This window comes from Bicyclus anynana, chromosome 20 (genome assembly GCF_947172395.1).
Source record: "Bicyclus anynana chromosome 20, ilBicAnyn1.1, whole genome shotgun sequence".
Classification (NCBI taxonomy): domain Eukaryota; kingdom Metazoa; phylum Arthropoda; class Insecta; order Lepidoptera; family Nymphalidae; genus Bicyclus; species Bicyclus anynana.
In genome coordinates, this window is record NC_069102.1 from 1,894,770 (window position 1) to 1,918,066 (window position 23,297).

The following is a 23,297-nucleotide window of genomic DNA, read 5'->3' on the forward strand; positions in this document are numbered from 1 at the left end:
GGCATATCCCTAGGACAACTGTCAGTTTAACAACTATAATGCAATGAATTTGCTATCCAACAGATCCGATTAAGTAACGCAATTGTCCTCCTGAAACCCATGGCAAAGGAGATCATTCATTTTGGGCCCTTTTTGAAAGTGCCGGCCAACGAAAAAAAATGGCACGAATCGTTAGAACTAATCATTTGAAATAATAGCTAATACGGCATAAAAGTTGTCAGATGGCTCTGAACCAAATTATACAGGTTCGATGATTCGTTATTTCCATACATTTTGTCAACTTTTAAAAGTGCCCGCTAAGAAAAAAAAAACTAGAAATACAATCTTTGTGCCATACTAACTATTGCTCCAAATGGGCAGTTCTAACGATACGTATTAGTTTTTTTTCTTGGCGGGCACTTTTGAAAATCGACAAAATGTATGGAAATAACGAATCGTCGAACCTGTGTAACTTGGTTCAGAGCCCTCCTACAACTTTTATGCTATATTAGCTATTGCTCCAAACGACTAATTCTAACGAGTCGTGCCATTTTTTTTTTTGTTGGCCGGCACTTTCAAAAAAGAGCCCAGAAATGTATGGAGCGTGAATGATCTCCTTTATAGGATTTTTTTTAAATATATTTTTTCTAAGTTAGATCTCTTTTGAGCACATGACTTCTGGAGGCCTCGTCGAGAGGAACGCGTGGCATTTTACTAGTCCAGAGTTCCACTTGTGTAGTCACCGTCTCTCACCATAGTGAAGAACATGACGTGCTGCAGCACGGTGAGGTCGGGAAAGAACAGGTTGTGCTGCGGACACAGGCCCAGCAGCTTGCGCATCTCGTCGCGCTGCGCCACCGACTGCATGCCCTCCACAAACACGTTGCCTTCGCTCGCGCTGTACATTCCTGCGCAATTTTTGGTATGTAGCTACAGTCCATACGTACATGACATAACTTAAGTTAAATCGCAGGCAAAACCAGAACAAAATTGGCAGGGTTTCTGCCTGAGATTCCTAACACCCTTTGCCCCGCCATTACCGTAACCGCTTTTAGAGCCAGGAATAGCGGCACTGCCTCGGTAGAGGCTGTGTTTTATTTCTCTGGTTACATTTTTGTTTAGGCTAACTGTCTTCGTTACACTTTCACGATCTATATTCAAATCACGTACATGCATATAAGCGGATTTCAGCATACGACGTAATTTAAGTAACGGTTGTGTATAGAGTTCGATTATAAAGGTCTGTTTATATCTACAGACACAGAGCGTCACAGACAAGTAGCGTGGCAGACACCCACAGACACCGTCTATTCACACTGCGCAGCAAGTAGCTCTAGCTAGAGACATCTAAAGTCCTTTTCACGGAAGAAGTCCCCCTAACGCGGCGCTAATGTCTTAATGACTCTCATTGTCATTTGGTAATGGCGGTCTTATTGTGATTTGTGTAAGGCGCTGTCAATTTTAGTTCAGGTTTTAGTCGCGAGACTTAAATGACCCAAAAGACATAAACCGCACAGAAAAAAGGGTCCAAAATAATATATCAATATCAATTAATTAAAGTTAAGGATTTCATAGAAAACTTAATTTACAAATTATGTATTTATAAAATTTTTCTAAACGTCAAAAATGCTGTCGTCAATTGTGTGACGTCACGATGTTACTTAATGTTACTAAAGGAATAAACGTTAAACTAATAATTATATCGTCAAACAGTTATTTTTAGTGTTTACGTGACTTCATGAAACAGTTGAATATGGCGGATAGCGTTTTGGCTTGTATTGTTAAAAAAAATATTTAAAAATTATTTTTTTACGATAGTCAACAATTAAGACCTTTAAAAAATGGGTCAACTAGCCTATTGCTTGTTTGACAATCAATGTACCTGTGATAATAGACATGAGGGTGGTCTTCCCGGCCCCGTTGTGCCCCAGCAGCACTGTAATCTCGCCCTTGTACACGTCCAGGGACACGTTGTCTAGGGCTCTCTGTTTGCCGAATATCTGGCAACAACACAAAAATAATAACATTGTAGGAAATAGTAGTCTGAGACGGATATGACACCAGGTGGCGCGAATTGTTTCCGTTAAGATCGGGGAGTTAGAGAGGGGTACCGATCTTTCGGCGGGAAGGACTTGCGATATAAGGCGCGCGTCGTGCGGTCGGCTTCAATATGCTCATGGCGTTCGAGCCGCACACATTTCTTGTTGTATAATTTTTCATGGGTTACTTGGGATAGGCGGGGAGAGTGACTTGAGTGGAAAAGGGGAGTGTTGGTTAAATTTCAAGGGCGCCCTTGACCCTACACACAACGTTCACAAGTGCGTGACTCCAATCAAGCTCATTTTCTGCCATTCTAGGATCTTGGTTACAGTTTGATTTTATTAATCAAGTTGTCCTGACAAATATTGTGAATCATATCCTTTATACGACATTGATTTTTTTTATTTTTATAATCCACTTCTGAGTCTGTTAAAAATATATTTAAGGGGTGAATTTGTTTTGGGATGAGATGGAACTAAATGGAGTTTAAGGCAGATGTCCATAGATCCATGAGCCTAATATCTACAATACCTTGGTGACATTTTCGATTCTGATGCCGATCTCCGCATTCTTGGGCGCTGGCTCGAAGTACTGCGCGTCGGCGACGTTAACCTCCTCCATCTCTTCGTCCCTGTCACCAGGCTGCACCTTGGACGGCATCCAGTATTGTTTCTGGAAATAACTCCAGTTTATTCAACAACAAGTCAGCCGTTGCTGTGAAGTGACGATAGGTTATAACATGGCAAATTCGTTCGTAACACTCCCAAAGGCCCGCGAGGGCCGGGAGGCGCGGGGGGTTAAGCGATGCCCCGCGCAGTTCTTTCCTCTGCCTCGCGCGCTCGACTTTACACTCGCGCAGTCCTTCCGCTCGTTGCCCGCATAAGATGGGACATTAACTATCGTATAGCAGAGAGTCAAGCACGAGCGGAATCACGGACTGGCAACCGCTAGTAGGAGGGTTAAAGACGTCTTTTACAGTTAACCAACACTCCCCTTCTCCACTCGTGTTGCCTCCCAGCCATGTAACTATACGGATAACTCACTCTCTAAACTTCTACATCACTATCACTATTTAACAAATGGAAGACGACTATCCATTCCGAAATCGCGATTACCACGCTAAACTAGCAGACTAGAGTGGTTGCAGGGTGCCCCCACACTTTCAAGCGTACCGTATTGGATGCGATGCTATTGAACCAGAGTCACGTGATCGATTCCTATTGGTAGAGCGCCACCGCGTCCGGTAATACTAATATTATAAAGAGGTAAAGTTCGAGAGTTAGTGTAGGGAGTAATCTCTGGATCTACTAATAAAACGATTTTGAAAATTCTTTTCTATTTCTACAGGAACATGAACTCGGGTGAAAACGCAGAGCGTCAGATAATGTAATAAAATATCAACATACCAGACACAGGAAATTCCAAGGCAAAGCAGTACCATAGGGCCCAGGGTTGACCCTCGCGAGGTACCAGGCGATGGAGAAGAATATAGCGCTTTGCACCACTAACATTATGAAGCTCAGCAGCACTGAACCGTTCTGATCGCCGTGGACGTTGCCAATGGTTTCCATGGTTACTCCGCTCCCTGATAAAAGTGAAGAACAATAGGCTAGATACACTTTTTTGAAATGGTCATAAATAGTTAATTGTCGTTCTACTAGATTGAAATAAAAATATCATTATTTTTCGAGACGTGATTACATGAAAATTTTAATTTATAAATATTTTTTGACAATACGAGCCGAAACCGAAAAGCCATGATGGTTTATATTTTAACTGTTTCATGACGTCAAGTTGACTAATCCTTTACCAAACGGAGCGTTTGACAAAATATTAGTTATTCGTTAAAAAGTTTGACGTTTAGTAACATTATGACGTCACAAAATGGACGACAGCGTTTTTGTCCCCCGTGTGGCGTGAGTGGCGTGTTGCGGTTTGTGGCCGGTGCGGGCCACAAGAAGCGAGCAGCGACAATTGCAGTGTGTGGCGGCCACTGACGTCAGCCGTGTGCGACGAGACCATATAAAGTGTATGAAAACTAGATATACAGGAAATATGTCGGTATCGGCGTTTTGTGGTTGTTGCCGGTGGCCCGTGTGCGGGAGCCCTATAGATTGTTAGCGATGATGATGATGATGATGATGATGATGATGATGATGATGATGATGATGATGATGATGTGATGATGATGATGATGATGATGATGATGATGATGATGATGTGATGATGATGATGATGATGATGATGATGATGATGATGTGATGATGATGATGATGATGATGATGATGATGATGATGTACATATGTGTCACATACCATACTGTTCCAAAATCGCCAGTTCCCTCCAAAACCATACCATAGGCACGTGCGGCAGAAGTCCCGTCAATGGTATGTAAGACTGCGAGATCTCGTATTCCATCAGCACTTCCACCGGTATGACAAAGGCCACATATAAAGTGATCGCTATAGTTACTGTGTATTGGGCTGTAAATAAAAAAAAAGTCAAAATTATTATTTTTTTCCCATTGTATCCAATTTTTTTTTTGTTTCATTGCCCGAGTATCTAAATTCAAAAACAATGCTTACTATATGGAAATAATGGCTTTTAATAAGCTACCCAGTAAGTTGCAAACAATGCCTCTTCTAAGTTTTAAGAATAAATTAAATAATTGGTTCCTCGAACAGAGTTTTCATAAAATAAGTGAATTTATCAATTTCATGAAGTAGTGAAATTATGACATTAGCAATATAATCTATTCATTTTCATCATCGATCTATTTTGATTTTTATATATCATTTTAAACTTTTGTTCTGTAAATAGTAAAATTTAGTTTATGGTTTGCTAGTACAATGATAATAAATATAGGATTATATTATATATATTTCGGATCCTTATTTGATGTACATGTAGTATTGTGGCAATGGGCGGGGCACATAGTTTGAAGAGCCGATGGACGTTGGGGTCCCAAAGTGCTGAAATGGCGACCCCGCACTAGTAAGCGCAGTGTTGGGTGTGGGGTAGGGCAGGGGTAGGGCAGGGGTAGGGCAGGGGTAGGGTAGGGGCATAGCTGGGCATTAACTCGTTAATCCGTTAATCGTTAATTAACGAAGTTAACATTTTTATTAACGGATTAACTTTTAAGTTAACTTTTAAAAATGTTAACGGACCCGTTAACTTCCGTTAATATGCAGAAGTCCGTTAATCGTTAATCCAATGCCTACTATTTACCGCGCGACGTGATTAACAGGTTTAGACAAGTAAGAAATTATGAAAGACTTTTTATTCAAAGAAATCAACAAATTACTATATTTATGTTAAAATTATAGATAAAATCAACTAAAAACAAATTATGGCACTTTTCCCCAGTGCTCACCTTTATTTTACAGTGGGGATCTCACACAATGATATAAAAATGCAATATTAACCAGTCATATTAACGGATTAACGATTAACGTTAACTTGCGTTAATTCTTCCGGAATGTAACGCTTTAACGTTTAACGAAGCTAACTTTTTTTGTAGCGGATTAACGATTAACGAAGTTAACTATTTGTTTAACGGTGCCCAGCTATGGGTAGGGGTAGAGGTAAAGAAGGGTAGAGTAGGGATAGAGAATAAGTGCACTTATGTCACAACGAAGCTTGACCGGGTCCGCTAGTATGATAGATACTATAGATACCTACTACAAACCACCGCAAAAAACAATCACCAAACAAAACAATGCCAACAGAAAACAGATAAATAATATGCACAAAATAACCAAATATTATCAAATTTACGTTTATTTCGGACTATTAATATACCTAATGCCAATTTATAAGATATATACAAATGGGTTGACAAGTCTTTCCCTCCGTTTATCCACCGGGGATATTATATCTACCGGCGTGCCCATGCGCGGTGAGTGGATAAAACGAGTGTGGGGGATAAACGTTTTATCCTCTCCCCGTGGATAAATTTTTCCCTTGCCCGTGCTAGCCCTGCAGGTGGACTGACGACATCAAGCGAGTCGCAGGGATTCGCTGGATGCAGGCGGCTCAGTATCGTGATGTTTGGAAGTCCCTACAAAAGGCCTATGTCCTGCAGTGGACGTCCATCGGCTGATATGATGATGATGATGATGATGATTCGATGTACTACGCGAAATTGCGAAATTAATATAGTTTATATTAAATTTGATATTCTTGCGCCAGAGAGAAGTCATCATGTGTAAAGTGTAAAAAGGCTTCAATGCTTACTCGTCTTGACCAAGTAGCTGCCAGCGTACGCCATCGACACGACGCTGGTGAAGTGCAAGATCAGCACAGTGAACAGCATCCCTGGGCTGGAGAAGGCGACGTAGGGGTGGTCGCTGGCGGTCAGCAGCACGGTGCCCGCCAGGCAGTAGGCAAGACCCGCCGGCAGCACGTTCAGGAAGTGGGATATGTTGAGCAGGTTGCTCGATACACCCACCATTCTGATCAACTCCTGTGAAAATATATATTTTACTAGCAGACGCCCGAGACTTCGTCTTTTTTTCGTTCTTTACAAGTTAGTCCTTGTCTACATTGTCACCTGATGGTAAGTGATGATGCAGTCTTAGATGGAAGCGGGCTAACTTGTTAGGAGGAGGATGAAAATCCACACCCCTCCTCGGTTTCTACACGACATCGTACCGGAATGCTAAATCTTTTGGCGATACGTCTTTGTCGGTAGGGTGGTAACTAGCCAAAGCCAATTAATAAAATCTCAATCTGCCCAGCCGGGGATCCAGGACCTCCGTTTTGTAAATCCACCACGCATACCACTGCGCCACGGAGGCCGGTCGTCTGCGTGAAACCCTTTTTTTTTCAACGTGGGGAAATCCTCATGTATACCTTCTCGCCACGGGGAGGCAAGAAGGTTATGTCGGACTTCAACCGAATAAAACCCCACGGTGTTTCGACTCGTCGCCTGATGACTGAGCCACGGGAACATTTCGTAAACTACCGCAACCCAGCCAGTAACTCGTAAATCGAGCTCTCCTGTTATTTTATTGAGATCGCTACGGGAACACTGAAAGCGTTAACAACTCGAGGACTTATCTCCGGTGGGTGACAGAATCCCCGTATCTATCACCCGGACCGCGTGAAACCATACCCCTACTCTAAGTATCCCATGTCCGTCTCCTGCTAAGCTACCTCTCCACCAATGTTCAGCCATATAGGTCCAGCCGTTCTTGAGTTATCACGTCATACCTTATCCGTTACAGAAATCAAGTATATCAGTAATAATTAACTGCGATAGCGCGCTTGGATTCGTTCATAAAACTCACCTGTATCCAATTAATCCACTAAAGAAAAACATATCCAATTATTTCGCTAATACAGCTCACCTATATGTACCCCATTAATCCGCTCATCAAAATGAAGCATAACCCATTAATTCGTTCATACAACTCACCTGTATCCCATTAATCCGCTCATCTAAATGAAGTATATCCCATTAATTCGCTAATACAACTCACCTGTATGTATCCCATTAATCAGCTCATCAAAATGAAGCATAACCCATTAATTCGTTCATACAACTCACCTGTATTCCATTAATCCGCTCATCTAAATGAAGTATATCCCATTAATTCGCTAATACAACTCACCTGTATGTATCCCATTAATCAGCTCATCAAAATGAAGCATAACCCATTAATTCGTTCATACAACTCACCTGTATCCCATTAATCCGCTCATCGAAATAAAGTATATCCCATTAATTCGCTAATACAACTCACCTGTATGTATCCCATTAATCCGCTCATCAAAATGAAGCATATCCCATTAATTCGTTCATACAACTCACCTGTATCCCATTAATCCGCTCCTCCAGCAGCCTCACCGTTAGGAACACGAACACCAGCAATAGCGAAAAATAGCACAGGATTGGTAACACAACGTTGAACATCCCAGAAATTTCGTTGCCTGTCGTTCTCACAAAGGGGAATTCTTGAAGCAGCACCTCCTGTGATTTAAATACTGATGCCATAAGTCTCATACTTAAAAGGTAAATTGGTATATTTTTTATATCAAACAGTAGCGACACACCTGCTGAACGTTTTGGCGCGGAAATTTCAGCGGCGGAATAGGATTCAGTTCAGTTCACTAATATCAAATTTAATATAAACAATATCAATTTAGTATAAGTACATTTAATAAGGATTCGAAATATATCGATATTAATTAATAAAAGCATTTCTTATAAAACTTATTTTAAAATTCATGTATTTTTTTTCCAAATTACAAATTTTCTAAAGGACAAAAACGCTGTCATCCATTTTGTGACGTCACGATGTTACTTGCACGATGTTACTTAATGTCACTAAAGGAATAAACGTCAAACTAATTAATAACTAATTGACAAATTGACAGACAGACAGACAGACACGTCCAACTTATAAACACCCCTCTTTTTTCGTCATGGGGTAAAAAGTGTCAACTAGCCTATTGGAAAAGCATGACGAGCGTGTTCAACCAAAGGTTCTGCAGGTGTCGTACCATGACCTGTGACTTAGTTTACATACCTGTGGAACAGTTTTTCCCGACACAAGTTTAATGTAGCTAGAATCGATTGCCCACTGGAGTTTCATGAACGCAGAGTAGACGGTGCCTGCGAAAAACCACACATGAAACAAATATTTTCAATTATCTTTAGCTAGACCTTCTCGAACCAAGGCGTGTTAGGAACCCTCGAAACTTTAATATCTGGAAAATCATTCAATATTTTTATGTTTTCGATTAATTATTTTCATCTTTATCTAATAACACTAGCTGACGCCACGCGGTTTCACTCGCGTGGTACCCGTTTCCGTTGGAATACGGGGATAATATATAGCCTTCCTCGATAAATGGGCTATCTAACACTGAAAGAATTTTTCAAATCGGACCAGTAGAGATATTCCTCTCTACTAGAGTAATCCTGAGATTAGCGCGTTCAATCAAACAAACAAACAAACTCTTTAGCTTTATAATATTAGTGTACATGACGTTTCGGAAGTGCTTGTAAACTAAGCCTAATTCAAATAAATAAGGCCTAATTGAAATGTTTGAAGAAAAACGTTGGAATGTTGTATTGGAAATTCAGCCTCCCGTAATGTAATCCGTAATATTCTACAAATATTAGATCTTTAAAATCTTAATTACAACAGCTAAAGCATAGAAAAAACTGATTCAAGATAGAAACATTTGAAATATCCGAAAAAAATATATCACCCTGGGGTATTTTGGAAACTATTCAAATTAGTTTTAGATAATTAGGTGGTGTATCTACCATTTGCGTTTTATCTATTAATTACGGGACACCCTGTATATTAAGATGGCACTCACAAATAATGTGGCTATCTGGAGGTAAAAGAATTTTCAAAATTGATGCAGTAGATACAGAGATTACCCCCACAACACATAAACTTTACCTCTTTATAATATCAGTAAGAGGTACAGATTTAGGTACTTAACTTACCAAAGTTCTCTCTCGGCTCCAACTTAACCTCTTCCGACTTATATGTCTCAGTGTAGAAATACGATTTCATGCGTATTGTGTAGCGTAATTTTTTGGGCCACGTAGTATTCATGTCCTGAAACAGAACAAAGCTTTTAATGCTATGAAATAAAGAGAATCTAATCACGAAATGTCGGAAAACCGCTTCTATCAGCTCGATGACTTATTCGTCGGACCTCAAAGTGCGTGCATTGTACGTTGCCAGGTCTACTCGTCGGGGTTGGCAGCGGAATCTCAGCCGGAGATTTTTAACACACAACTGAAAATAGTGATGGCAGAAGTCCACTGGTCGGCATCGTACTTATCGGACGCATCGTATCATAAGATTTTTTTTTTTTACGGTAGATAAATATAAAAGCATCCGTTCGATGCGATCCGTACGATGCCGATCAGTGGACACACTTGTATGACTTTCTATCATTGACCTCTTATAATATAATAAAAAAAATTCAACCGATTTCAAAAACATAAAACATACTGACTAAACTAAAAAGCGAAAAAATAACAACATACTAAGTTCTATGTATCATATTACGTTCTAACTGATGATCAGTTTGAAGGCGGTGCGGCTTGCATGAACTCTTCGCCGCTGGTAGGCAGTACAATATTGCATCTATGAACAGCACGCCATTGCTCCTGACAGTATTTTCCGACTAATTGGAGGACATATTTAAAAACTAGCGGACGCCTGCGATTTGTCCACGCAAAATTAAGTTTTTCACAAAGCCCTCGGGAACCATTGATTTTTCCGCGATAAAAAATAGCCTATGTGTTAATACTATAATCTATGTCTACTTCAAATTTCCGGTGATTCGGTTCAGTAGCCGAGGCGTGAAAGAGTAACCATTCATACCATAAAAATCAACAGGGAATCCGTGTATTTTTCGGGATAAAAAGTAGCTTATGTGTTAATCAAACCAAAGTAAAATAAATTTCAGCCAAATTGCTTCAGTAATAGCGACGTTAAAGAGTAACAAACATCCATACAAACATCCAAACAAACATACATCCATACAAACTTTCGCGATTATAATATTAGACGGAATTTCGATTTTTTAAAGAATTTGCTACGTATGCAATTTCTTTAAAAAAACGAAACGGTTGCATGACAGGAGTTACTAAAACTTGAGAGCGTTTTGTAAAACGAACGAACTGAGTTCTGTGATAGACACCAGTTTTGATACCAAGTACCTAATGCACTTTCATACTTTACTTTATCTAATGTCATCAAGTCTTTTTCTTTTTGGCTGGTGGGAGGCTTCGGCCGCGGCTAGTTACCATTCTACCGACAAAGACGTACCGCCAAGCGATTTAGCGTTCCAGTACGATGTCGTTTAGAAACCGAAAGGAGTGTGGATTTCATCCTACTCCTAACATGTTAGCCCGGTTCCATCTTTGATTGCAACATCACTTCCCATCAGGTGAGATTGTAGTCAAGGGCTAACTTGTAGAGAATAAAAAAAAAACATCAGCCTGATATCTGAGACGTCATAAAGTTGGCATCGTACTGTATGTACTTGTACTAAGTATCTACCTCGGGTTTTTACTTTTAAGATACCGCATATCCTTAATATTCAAATCAGTGTCCAAAAACATAACATTTATAATAACAAACGACAAAACTTGCGGAAAATTAATTATGATAATTTGAGGAAATTGTACAAACGTAAAAAGAAAAATAATAAAAAACATTTGTGGTTACAGCATTTGCGGTTATTTTGCAAAACCATTTTCCGGGTCATTAAATCAATATTTACATGGAATACAAAATCTAAACTAATATTATAAAGCTGAATAGTTTGTTTGATTGAACACGCTAATCTCAGGAACTACTGGTACGATTTGAAAAATTCTTTCTGTGTTAGATAGGCCATTTATTGAGGGAGGCTATAGGATATATATTATCCCCGTGTTCCAACGGGAACGGGAACCACGCGGGTAAAACCGCGCGGCGTCGGCTAGTCGGTTTATATCATGCATAGCTGCACAGGTAGGTAGGCTTACTCGTAAATGCGCGGCACGGGACATGAAGAGACGAAGACATATTGCCGAATATAACATTCGTCTCATCTCAGCGAAACAGAGAGCGATGTCTTTAACGCTTGCTAGGTCTAATAGTCTGCCAATCCGCATTGGGCCAGCGTAACGATTGGCCTGACCCCTCTCATTCTATGGCCCCTAACCACGTATCGGAACGCTAAATCACTGGGCGGTACGTCTTTGCCGGTAGGGTGGTAACTCAATCGGCCCAGCCGGGGATCGAACCCAGGATCCCCGTCTAGTAAATCCACCGCGCATGCAACTGCGCCACGGAGGCCGTCAAAACCCGAAAAAAGTGTAGAAACCGAAAGGGGTGTGGATTTTCATCCTCCTTCTAACAAGTTAGCCGGCTTTCATCTTAGATTGCATCATCGCTTACCATCAGATGAGATTGTAGTTAAGGGCTAGCTTGTAAAGAATAAAAATTAAAAAAAAAAGCCAGACTAGACCTGTGCCAATTTAGGAAATATAAGGCCGTCGTTAAGTGTATAATAGGATGCTCAATAATATCTTCTTCCACGCAAGTATCTTCTTTCACGTCACAACAACCATCTCTTTTTTGGCCACCCACTCCTCTTCTGTATTCCTCTTCCAATATTAAAATTCTTCTTGACTTTCATTCCTAACACACTACATGACTATACCACAAAAACAAGAGAAAATAAATAGTTTAAAAAACTATAAAACACGCTTGATACCCATATCGTGGGGGGTGCATTTCAAATAGTCTGTCCGCCATATTAGATTTAAGTCACGTGACTATTTTTTTCGTATTCCTGACAGCAAACCATTTCATTTTATACCCATATCATAGGGGTGGATTTCAAACAGCCAGTCCGCCATATCTGATTTGTAATGACGTTTCTTAGCTAGTCATGTATTGTCATCATAACTCAGAGCGAGTGCAAAATTTCATCTTAATCGAAGACCGGGAAGTGGGTCAAATTTAGATTCTAACATTTTCTTTAAAGAAAATTGAAGATTTTCTTACATACATAGTTACAAGTGAAGCTAATTTATGCGTGTCAAAAATAGGCCAAACGATCATTCATCATCATCATCATCCTTAACAGCCGATGGACGTCCATATAGGCCTCTTGCATGGACTTCTAAACAACACGGTCTCGAGCCGCCAGCATCCACTTTACGACCACAACGTCCATCGTCGTTATCAACCCATATTCGGCTCATTGCCGAGCTCGAGTCTCCTCTCAGAGTGAGAGGGGTTAGGCCGATAGTCCACCAGGCTGGCCCAATGCGGATTGGCAGGCTGTACACACGCAGAGAATTAAGAAAATTCTCTGGTATGCCGGTTTCCTCACGATGTTTTCCTTCACCGTTAGAGACACGTGATATTTAATTTCTTAAAATGCACACAACTGAAAAGTTGGAGGTGCACGCCCCTGACCGGATTCGACCCCACGCCCTCCGGAATCGGAGGCAGAGGCAGGCAGTCATATCCACTGGGCTATCATGGCTCCACGTCGTGTCCATCAGCTCTTTGAAATATGTGGCCTGTCCATTGCCAAACGATATTGACCTAAAACTACAAAGCGACAATAACCTCCGTAAAAACAGAACAGCCTTCAGTTTTGCATCACTATCACACATAATGTATACAATAGATAGATAACATAATATTAAGTTGTGTGCTGTTTATAAACTATCATACGTAATTTGAGTTACTTGGTGTAATACTTTACCTGGCATTTCCACCAGTGGCGTGCACAAGGTGTTTAACTATAGTATGTATGTTAAAACCGTCTCGGTAGCGTAGCGGTAACAACGCTTTACTGCCGTACATATGTATGTATCATAAAAATCAATATATTCAAACCTAGTCATCATCCCCATTCATGAGGGATGACAAAATCAATTTATAGCTATTATCTGTACTAATATTATAAAGCTGAAGAGTTAGTTTGTTTGGTTGAACACACTAATCTCATGAACTACTGGTCCGATTTAATAAATTCTTGTGTTAGATAGCCCATTTATCGAGGAAGGGTATAGTCTATAATGCTAATTGCTATATATTATCCCAGTATTCTTATGGGAACTGGTGAAACCGCGCGGCGTGAGCTAATGAAGGATAACCAATGACATACTATATTGACTGCATTTACGTTTCATGAATACGGCGCATAAAAGTTGTTCTCAATACTATGCGGGGAGCAACTATTTGACAAGTTTTTATATGATCTTCAGTTACGTGAGCCGAGCGAATGAGTTATCATCTAGTCCAAGGTTTCTCAAAGTGGGGTACGCGAACACCTAGGGGTTCGCCATTCGACGGCAGGGGGTTCGCGACAACATTTACGTAACTGATACACTTGGTATCAGTTACGTAGTCCAAACAAAACAAAATTGTCCAAAATTACTTCTAACATTGAATCCATTCGCGACAAGAAACAAGCACACCCATCACATTAACATTACAAAGACATTTATTTTGTTACTTTATGCTACCTTTTATTCAAACAACAACCTTATTTACTTCAACAGTCAAATTTATTTTTTCTTTGGGGGAGGAGGGGGTGGGGGGGAAAGGATGGTTATTTAGTAAGGGGTTCGCTGTCACTTGAAAATTTTAACAGGGGTTCGTGGAGTCGAAAGTTTGAGAAACTCTGATGGAGTCTATATCGTAGGTAGGTACAATGTATGTTGCTGTGGATAACTATTTCAATTGTAAGCTTCACTTATCAACTTATCACTAATCTTGATATGTATGACTAATGTCTTTGCATTAAGTCGCATTTGACATATCATTGTATCTCAAGATGCTGCATTGACAGCTCATCAAGGATGTGCCTTATTGAGATATGAAATCAATATTCTGTGGAAACTCCACTGATGCATGCTTAGGCACAGAAGACCAAGGGGTGATGGTTCTACCCCCTAAATCTAAAGTAAAGGTCCCATGTGTACATAATATTTGTAAGTTTATAATAAAATTATATTAACACTACTTACTTATATTGACAACCTAAACCTAACTACCTCCTATCTGCTACCCTAACAAGTTAGCCCACTTCCATTTTAGATTGCATCATCACTTACCTTCAGGTGAAATTGTAGTCAAGGGTTAACTTGTAAGCTCAGACCAATTATAGAAGGACCTGTATCGCACTCATAGTCACGAACAAGATTGTCTGTCATTTTCTGAAGAAAACGAGCTTAGATTTTGTATATATCTTATACTAAACTAGAAGTTTTTGCCCGTTTTTTACACAATTCAATTACACAAAAAGATATTTTTACGGAGCTCTTTAACCGACGAACACGATTACAACTATTTAACATCAATACTATAGAGACAGTTTCTATAATCGCATTAGATCGTTGATCATATACTTTGACAGAAAAGTAACGTCTAGAGAGGCAGGTCCTATACAATAATTGGTCTGAGCTTGTAAGGAATAAAAAAAAACACATGTAATAAAAATAATAAAAAGAAATATACTTAATTAAAATAAAATTTAATTATCTAAAGACTTGTTGTATAATTCATCTGTCATACTAATTGTCTGCATTAAATAAAAATATTTAAGTTTTGAAGTAAATACAAGAGACATGCAACTTACAGGAAATATAATAATGGCATCATCCACATTCATAGTCTCCGCAAGTATAGGGATATCCGATTCATTTGTAAATGCTTTATAATAGCTTTTTGTCATCTGTGATTCTGAAAAGAGTATAAAAAATTATGTTTACTAGGTTGTATATATAATTCTAGAGGGGACTGACAAGGCTAGATGGGTGATCAGTCTTAATTAGGGACCATTCCAGACCATATCTTGACAGTGATACCCCTCAAGCCTAACAATATCCCATATGGTGAGGTTCCCATATGCTTTATCTAATGAATCCTTACTTAGTAACTCCCATCTTACCAGCACAAACATGGAACACTCAGCTTATTTCTACTATTATGTATTATGTAAATAAATTTCATATTCTTTTTCTATAAAACTGAATTTTGAAGTTTAGGACCATTATGATTTACCACGCTGCTGGAGCATATTTTTGGTGCAACAGCAGTGGCGGACTAAGGCCATCAGAAGCTAAAACTGAATGAGGATGTTTTGAGTTGAACTTGCGTTGTTGATGTAAGTTTGAGTTAACCTTGCATGAAGAGGGTTCTGATACAGTCTGCAACCTAATTTCTTTTTTCAAATTTTGTATCTTTTTCCCAATAGTGATCTTCACAACAAAAAATTTGGGTAGTCTATAAGTAAAAAGCTGTATTTATTGGAATTTCTGTATTTTCTCAACATTTAACATTTAGCAGTTTCAGCGATTCCAGGTTGAATGTAAATAGAGGAGTTTTAATCAATTTTAAATGTATCCCTGAATACCCACAGGAATGGGAGCTACATGAGAAACTGCAGGACCGCAAGTGTGTTTGTATATAGATTAGTAGATGCATGATACAAATAAAATTACCTCCAGAGAAATTTTCCAATTTCAGTAGTGGACCAACTTCTTTCATCAGGGCATTGGTAAGATCATTATCAGGTGTGTAGAACAATTTTGCCTGATATTTTTCAGGTGCTAAACTTACTGGTTCCTACAAATTTACAAATAAATGAACACTTTTGATGAGATTTTGGAACAGTGCATTGAATACTTTCTTCTTCTGTCTGGGCCTATTCTGCACTTTGTCGTGTCATTGGCTGTGTGTGTGGGTCCTTCGGTGTGGGTTTCTGCTGGATTTATTTCATCCAGCAAAGCTTGCACGAGAAGCTTAGTAGACCACTCAGGACGCTGATAGAATACCATGGCGAAGCAGTAAAATTCAAGGCCCACAGGTTCTGGGTTCAGTCTTAGCTCTCTGGACTATTGTTGTGCGAGCTAGCACCAGCTTTTGCACCACTGCACTCGTCAAGACCCCATGGCCATCAAAAAGTGACCAGAAAGGTGGTCTTGTTAAGAAAACCTTCAGTAAACAGAATCAGTGAAAACAGTTATTGTACATGACATGAAATATCTAAACACCAGGCGGGTGCTGAGTCTATCATGTGTGTAGAAAAAAACTCCAAGCAGAGCCTTGGACTACATAACAACCCTAGCAACTTTCTCTGTTTGTGTTGTTCTCTCTGAAAAACTAAGACCTTATCAGTATCAGAGCACCTTTGAATACCAATTCTAATATAAACATCAATCAAATACTTACGTGGTTTTGTTCATTGTACTTGTTTACTTGATGTGATCTTGGTACAGGATAGATGTAATCTTTGAATGAGAAAAGAATAACAAAGAAAATGATTGGTGACAATATTTCAACGGGTGTATGGATGAATCGCTTCAGGCGCACCACCAGATGTTTCCACATCAACACACTTAAGATCTGTAGAGTCATTTTCAAAGTCTATTTTTTTTAACCACTTTGTTTTACATACATTTGATTAAAAGTTAAAACACTGAACACTGAACAACAAGGGTGTGGCTCAAATGCAGATTGCAGTCTGTTTCTACTTCCGAGAACTGCCAGCAAATAACATTAACAATGTTTATTGTTTGGTAGAAGATAGTATTACTGTAGCGGAATGTTAGGTTTAAATGCTGTACCGAAACATAACATTAATTTTAATTTCAATAGATTATTTTTAAAATTAAAACAAATGGTATGTTCATAGTTGTATTGAATATCTGCTTCATTAATGCCGAAATAAGTGAAATTTGGAAAAATATTCTTTATTTTCACATTTGTTTACAGAGAAAAATAAAATCACTATAATTCCGTAATTCGCGATCGCGAACGCAACGCACTGACAGATGTCATCACAGAACACTAACGACCAAAGATTACAGTGTATTATTGGAAATAGATAGGCTACTCTAACTTTTTTCGGAACGCCTGTGAAAGCGCCATCTAGTAACTAGCTACGGTATTTTTAGTATAGTATTCATTATATTGTTATAAAAATAATAATGCATATTTTTTGTAAAGGAGAGAGATTTTTGATTTTGTAATAGTTGAAGAAACCAATTGAGACAAACAAAAAAAAAATACAACAAGGTTTCCATTGTTACCCCCGGGTTCGAACTCAGGATTATTAGATCGAACCTTTGTTATGCACCACTAGGCCAAATAACTATGAGAAACATCGTTGAAATTAATGTTCACTTACTGTCTTTCTTTGATAATCCCTTTGCTTTAGAAATATAAACACATTCTTCCTATTACGCGTAAAAATTAAAAGGATAAATAATTTTTTTTCGGTGTTTTTTCCGTACTTACACGGTTTAAACTTCTAAAAAAATTTTAATACATACACACCATTTGTAATTGAATTTACTATCCTGGAATCTTAAATCTAGGATGTAGATGGCGCTGCTTCATAAAGATTTCACGTTCTTCTAAGTTCCCATGGCATGCTAACGACTAACACCAAATATTACAGTGTATTATTGGAAATAGATAGGCTACTCTAACTTTTTTCGGAACGCCTGTGATAGCGCCATCTAGCAACTAGCTACGGTATTTCTAGTATAGTATCCATTATGTTATAAAAATAATAATGCATATTTTTTGTAAAGGACAAAGATTTTGTAATAGTTGAACAAACCAATTGAGAAAAACAAAAAAAAAACAAAAAGTTTTCCATTGTTACCCCGGGCTCGAAATCAGGATTATTAGATCGTACCTTTGTTATGCACCACTAGGCCAAATGGCTATGTGGAACTGACCGAGACGCGGTCTCCACTCAATGACTTTATGACGCCAATAGCCGGGTCCACACCGGACGATCCATCGCGCTCCGATCGCGCGCGGCAGCAGCGCGATCCAAAGATGCAGGCGGTGTGGACGTGCCGCGCGCGATCCATGCGCACGTATTGGAGCGCGCGCTCCCTACCTCGCGCGATCCGTGTGCGGTCGGTTTTTGTGCCAGCCTCAAAGGTGCCTCAGTTGCGTGATGCGCGCGGTGTGGACGGTTGTGTTGGTTCGCGCGATCCACCTCGCCATGAACATCTCAGAAAGTCGCCGTTTGATATCGCTTTATAAAGAATTTAAATGTTTATGGGATCCCAAAGATTCTAATTACACCAATAGAGGTGTTAGAGATGATGCTTGGCGTCAGATTTCTTGTGAAATGGGGAATAAGTCGATCGAGAACCTAAAGAAAAAAATGCGATCTCTGGCGGGAGGCTACAGAAGGGAGAAACACAGAGAGAAGCAAAGCCGTATAACTGGATCCGGTAAGAAAACAAAGCTACTTTTTATCTGTAGGTATTAAAATTATATATTTTATTATAAGTAATTACATCATAATATTTACTGTGGATTTCACGTGATTTCGCTTTTTACATTTAAGCTGTTAGAAATACACGTGGTTATTTTAATGAGTAACTTGTTTATTTCAGGTGCTCAAGATACATATAAATCAAAGTGGTTTGCGTATGATGACTTCGACTTTATGGCGGATAAAAATGAACCCGGAACCACACGCGATACATTGGAACATGTGAGCTATTAGTTTACTGATATTCATTTTGCCAAACTATTGTATGGTTTGTAACAAAGTGTCTTGCTAAGTGGGACCGTATTGTAGTGGCATTTTCTGTTGCTCTTCTTGGTACGACGGCCATCGGTTGTAGCGATTGTGATGGCGGTTCATTTCGCCAGCTTCCAGGTATTACATCTCCATTCTCCTGTACTGTATCAAACGTTCCTGGCGATATAAAGTTAGGATTACTGCGTAAGTAGTTATATAGATGAACCGTTGCCAGCACGACTTTAGTCGCAGTTTCTGGTTCCAAAAGCATAGGTTTACGCAGGACTCTGTAGGCAGAACTAAGTACTCCAAACGCGTTTTCAACTACTCTACGTGCTCTTGACAGTCGGTAGTTGAAAATTCTTTCACAAGAACCCCTTTCCCGTGTACCATCGTATGGTTTCATAGTATAATCATTAAGCTGAAAAGCTTTATCACCTAGTATATAATAGGGTACCTCAATTTTATAGGGAACTTGCAATATCTCCGGTGGAGGAATATTTAGCTCTTTTTTTTCAAGTTTTTTATATAAATTTGTGCTTTTGAACACGCCTCCATCTGATATTCTGCCTTTAGTCCCAACATTCACATACAGGAACCTATAATTTGCATCTAGTAATGCAAAAAGAACAATACTAGGAAATAATTTGTAATTATCAAAGTCGTTGCCACTATTAAAAGGCGATTGTATAGCGACGTGTTTGCCGTCCATCGCTCCTATCACGTGTGGGAAATTCCACTTATTCTCGAATTGCTGAGAAACTGTACGCCATTCTTCTTTAGTTGACGGCACCTGAAAATAAAGGAGATCTTAATTATAATATAAAGCTGAAAATAAGAATAAGCAGTAAATAGTAATAATAATTGTTGTTACAGGTAGAATCTGATACGACTGAAGGGGAACTTGAAGTTAATACTACAGTGAGCGAAAACGAGAACAGTAACATTACTAGTGACACACAACCGGAGAGAGCCAACCACCACACAGATCAGAGTAGAGAGCAGAATGATCAGAATGCACAATCCAGTGTCCAAACAACAAACAAAAGAACAAAAAAAAAGAAAGAAAACTACTTCTAATAATGCAGATGACATATCAGATGAAACTCTTTCAGAGGCTTTCCAACTTCTGCAACAATGTGCTCAGCCACCACAACCGGAAACTGATTCTTACATTGCTTTCGGGCAGTATATATCTACTGAATTGCGGAAATATGATGCAGTAACATTAGTTAATGTCAAAAATGCTATATGCCAAGTTATTTTTCAAGCTGACACAGGAAGATATGGGGATAGCAATTATGGATATTACACTAATTCATATCCTGGCACACCAATAGCATCCACTTCATCACAGTCCCAGTCTCTACAACCTCAAAATTATCCAGCTCCAATTCCACAGACATCACCGTCTGCTCATCTAGCCTCCAATTCATCGCAGTCCCAGTTTCTGAAACCTCAGGATTATTCACTTCCACAGTCACCACCGAATTAAATAAGTACCTAACTATATCATGTTTTCAAAAAATAATTAATAATTGTAAACATGTTACTTCTTTAAATTATGATTGTAATACACTACTTTTTTATTGAGTAATAAAGTATGGTTTTACTTACCTTTACATAATCATTTAACAGGTCAATGATGGCTTCACAAACTTCAGGAATAATTATCGATATAGACTGTTTGGAAATGCGGAACAGATACTGCAAACTGACGTACGAATCTCCAGTTGCTAAAAATCTCAATGTTAGTAATAATCTTTCCTTCACAGTAATGGCATCTCTATAATTTGTATCATTCTTTCTTAGCTTGTTATTTAATAATGAACACAATATCTCAAATTGATTAGCATTCATTCTTGCAAAATTGTGTTCAACTTTATCTGACACTAACTCTGCGTACAGCTGAGTCCCAGATTCCAAGCGATTTTTGTAAATTTGTTTCACCCAAAACCGTCGTTTTCTTTTTTGTGATTTTTTGCGCAAGCATTTAAGCAAAATAAAAGTTACTGCTGCAACGGCAAGACGCCGCCGTTGTACGTGTGACTCCATATCGTACAAGAGTTAGACTGGCTGAATCACGGATCGCCTTAGGATCGCTTGGAGCGCATAATTTGGGATCGCAAGTTTCCAAGAGTGGATCGGCCTAACACGATCCACGATCCACGCTCCGCGATCCTGGATCGTCCGGTGTGGACCCGGCTAATGACCATCGGTTGTCTGACAGACATGACCAGCCTACTGCCACTTCAATGTAGGTAGTAGGTACTAGCCCTGAGAGCTATGTCAACACTGAAAGAACTTGAACACTTTCAAATTGGAACAGTAGTTCCTGAGATTAGCCCGTTCATACAAACAAACAAACTCTTCAGCTTTTTACTAGCGGCTACTACTTTTTTCTACTAGCCCGCGACTTCTTCCGCGTGGAATTCAGTTTCTTACAAATCCCACGGGAACCACGGATTTTTACGGGATGAAAAGCCTATGTGTTAAACCAGAGTAAAATCTATATCCTTTCCAAATTTCAGCCAAATCGCTTCGGTAATGACAAAGTTTCATATAAACTTTCGTCCTCTATTTTATCCCCTTGGGAGTAGAATTGATCAAAATCCTTTCTTAGCGGATGCCTACGTCATAACACCTATCTGTATGCCAAATTTCATCCCGATTCGTCCAGTGGTTTGGGCTGTGCTTTGATAGATCAGTCAGTCAGTTAGTCACCTTTGAGTTTTATACATATATTTAGAAGTATAGATAATTGTATAATAAACAGTATTTATTATACATATCTTTGTGTATAGGTAATAAATACTGATTTAAGAAATTATGTAATTACCTTTTGCCAAGGTGTAGTTATTATTTTGATAATATAAATAATTAATATACAGATAATATGTATTTTAATTATTTACTCGATATATTTCTATAGCATAAAATCAACTTCTCTAGTCTTCGCAGCAAACCAACGTACTTTATAAAAGCCGATGTGAACCAAAATAGGTTAACCTATTATTTCTCTTTGTAATAGTAATTAAAATATTAATTAGTATTAACACCTTAATTACAATTGTTAAGTTGTATCCACAAGCTAAGAAAGTTTTTCCCGATAAATCGTATAATAGCTTACGCTGTTTATTTATTAAATAACTAGCGGACGCCCGCGACTTCGTCCGCGTGAAACTCGATGTAAACTTTCAAGTACCCCTACCTACCCTACCCTACCCCTACCTACCCTAAGCTATCCTACCCTAGTCTACCCCTACCCTCTCCCTAAACCTACTTGTAACGTCCTTTTCATGACAGGAGTCCCCCTAACGCGGCGCTGATGTCTTAACGGCGCTCATTAATGGCGGTCCTATTGTCATTTGTGTAAGGCGCCGTCAATTTTAGTTCAGGTTTTAGCCGCGGGACGCGAGAGAATTTTTGGCTGGTGGGAGGTTTTGGCCGTGGCTAGTTACCACCCTAACGACAAAGACGTACCGACAAGCGATTTAGCGTTCCGGAACGATGTCGTGTAGAAACCGAAAGGGGTGTGGATTTTCATCCTCCTTTTAACAAGTTAGCCCGCTTCCATCTTAGATTGCATCATCACTTACCATCAGGTGAGATTGTAGTCAAGGGCTAACTTGTAATGAATAAAAAAAAATTGTTAATACCGACGTAGTAAATTGAATATGTACCAATAATCGTCAAAGGGGTGTGGATTTTCATCCTACTCTAAACAAGTTAGCCCGCTTCCATCTTAGATTGCATCATCACTTACCATCAGGTGAGATTGTAGTCAAGGGCTAACTTGTAATGAATAAAAAAAAATTGTTAATACCGACGTAGTAAATTGAATATGTACCAATAATCGTCAAAGGGGTGTGGATTTTCATCCTACTCTAAACAAGTTAGCCCTCTTTCATCTAGGATTGCGTCATCACTTGCCATCGGGTGAGGTTGTAGTCAAGGGTTATCTTTTAAAGAGTAAAAAAAAAACTTAAAGAGCTCGTGCGTAAAAATTGCTTTAACTTTTTTCGCATTGGTCGACGTTTGTCTATTTCTTTACACGAGATAATGTTGGCCGCGAGACCTACAGAAAAGAAGAAATCCAATTTGAAACCGTATTTATGCGTGCACCTTTACTTACTCTTTATAGATTTAATCTGTTCATTAAAAAACTTTAATAAAATCTTGATAATGTAGGTATGGCTACATTACATCTGGGAAAGGATTGGAATGTG

The 23,297-nt window shown here is 39.0% G+C and overlaps 3 protein-coding genes across 11 annotated transcripts in view; 1 reads left to right on the forward strand and 2 right to left on the reverse strand.

The window, feature by feature from the left end:
- The window catches only part of LOC112047036 (phospholipid-transporting ATPase ABCA1), a 50,544-nt gene extending 33,188 nt beyond the window's left edge, over positions 1 to 17,356 (reverse strand). Inside the window, exons 1-13 of one of the 8 annotated variants that reach the window (XM_052887852.1) lie at positions 17,287 to 17,356; positions 16,746 to 17,108; positions 16,016 to 16,139; positions 15,151 to 15,254; positions 9,488 to 9,602; positions 8,553 to 8,638; positions 7,835 to 7,993; positions 6,256 to 6,484; positions 4,335 to 4,502; positions 3,426 to 3,604; positions 2,551 to 2,691; positions 1,862 to 1,979; positions 733 to 887 (exon numbers count right to left, since the gene is read on the reverse strand). In XM_052887852.1, coding sequence (XP_052743812.1) covers positions 733 to 887; positions 1,862 to 1,979; positions 2,551 to 2,691; positions 3,426 to 3,604; positions 4,335 to 4,502; positions 6,256 to 6,484; positions 7,835 to 7,993; positions 8,553 to 8,638; positions 9,488 to 9,602; positions 15,151 to 15,254; positions 16,016 to 16,139; positions 16,746 to 16,931 — 1,764 coding nt within the window. In that variant the 5' untranslated portion in view covers positions 16,932 to 17,108; positions 17,287 to 17,356. Of the gene's footprint in view, positions 1 to 732; positions 888 to 1,861; positions 1,980 to 2,550; positions 2,692 to 3,425; positions 3,605 to 4,334; positions 4,503 to 6,255; positions 6,485 to 7,834; positions 7,994 to 8,552; positions 8,639 to 9,487; positions 9,603 to 15,150; positions 15,255 to 16,015; positions 16,140 to 16,745 lie in introns of all 8 variants that reach the window. The other 7 variants (XM_052887854.1, XM_052887855.1, XM_052887853.1 and 4 more) reach the window with 7 other exon arrangements.
- Positions 17,357 to 18,274: 918 nt separating this feature from the next.
- LOC128199221 (uncharacterized) lies at positions 18,275 to 20,233 on the forward strand. The gene is made up of 3 exons (XM_052887754.1): positions 18,275 to 18,772; positions 18,938 to 19,038; positions 19,945 to 20,233. Exons 1-3 carry the CDS (start codon positions 18,490 to 18,492, stop codon positions 20,146 to 20,148), a joined length of 588 nt encoding a protein of 195 aa, XP_052743714.1. The 5' UTR covers positions 18,275 to 18,489; the 3' UTR covers positions 20,149 to 20,233.
- On the reverse strand, positions 18,791 to 21,298 carry LOC112056747 (uncharacterized). Of its 2 annotated transcripts, none has more exons than XM_024097223.2 (2): positions 20,686 to 21,288; positions 18,791 to 19,861 (listed from the first exon to the last, which is right to left on the reverse strand). In XM_024097223.2, exons 1-2 carry the CDS (start codon positions 21,121 to 21,123, stop codon positions 19,052 to 19,054), a joined length of 1,248 nt encoding a protein of 415 aa, XP_023952991.2. In that variant the 5' UTR covers positions 21,124 to 21,288; the 3' UTR covers positions 18,791 to 19,051. The 2 variants fall into 2 exon arrangements, 1 of the variants encoding a protein (XP_023952991.2); XR_008251882.1 differs by having other exon boundaries at positions 19,743 to 20,518; positions 20,686 to 21,298.
- Positions 21,299 to 23,297: the final 1,999 nt, after the last annotated feature.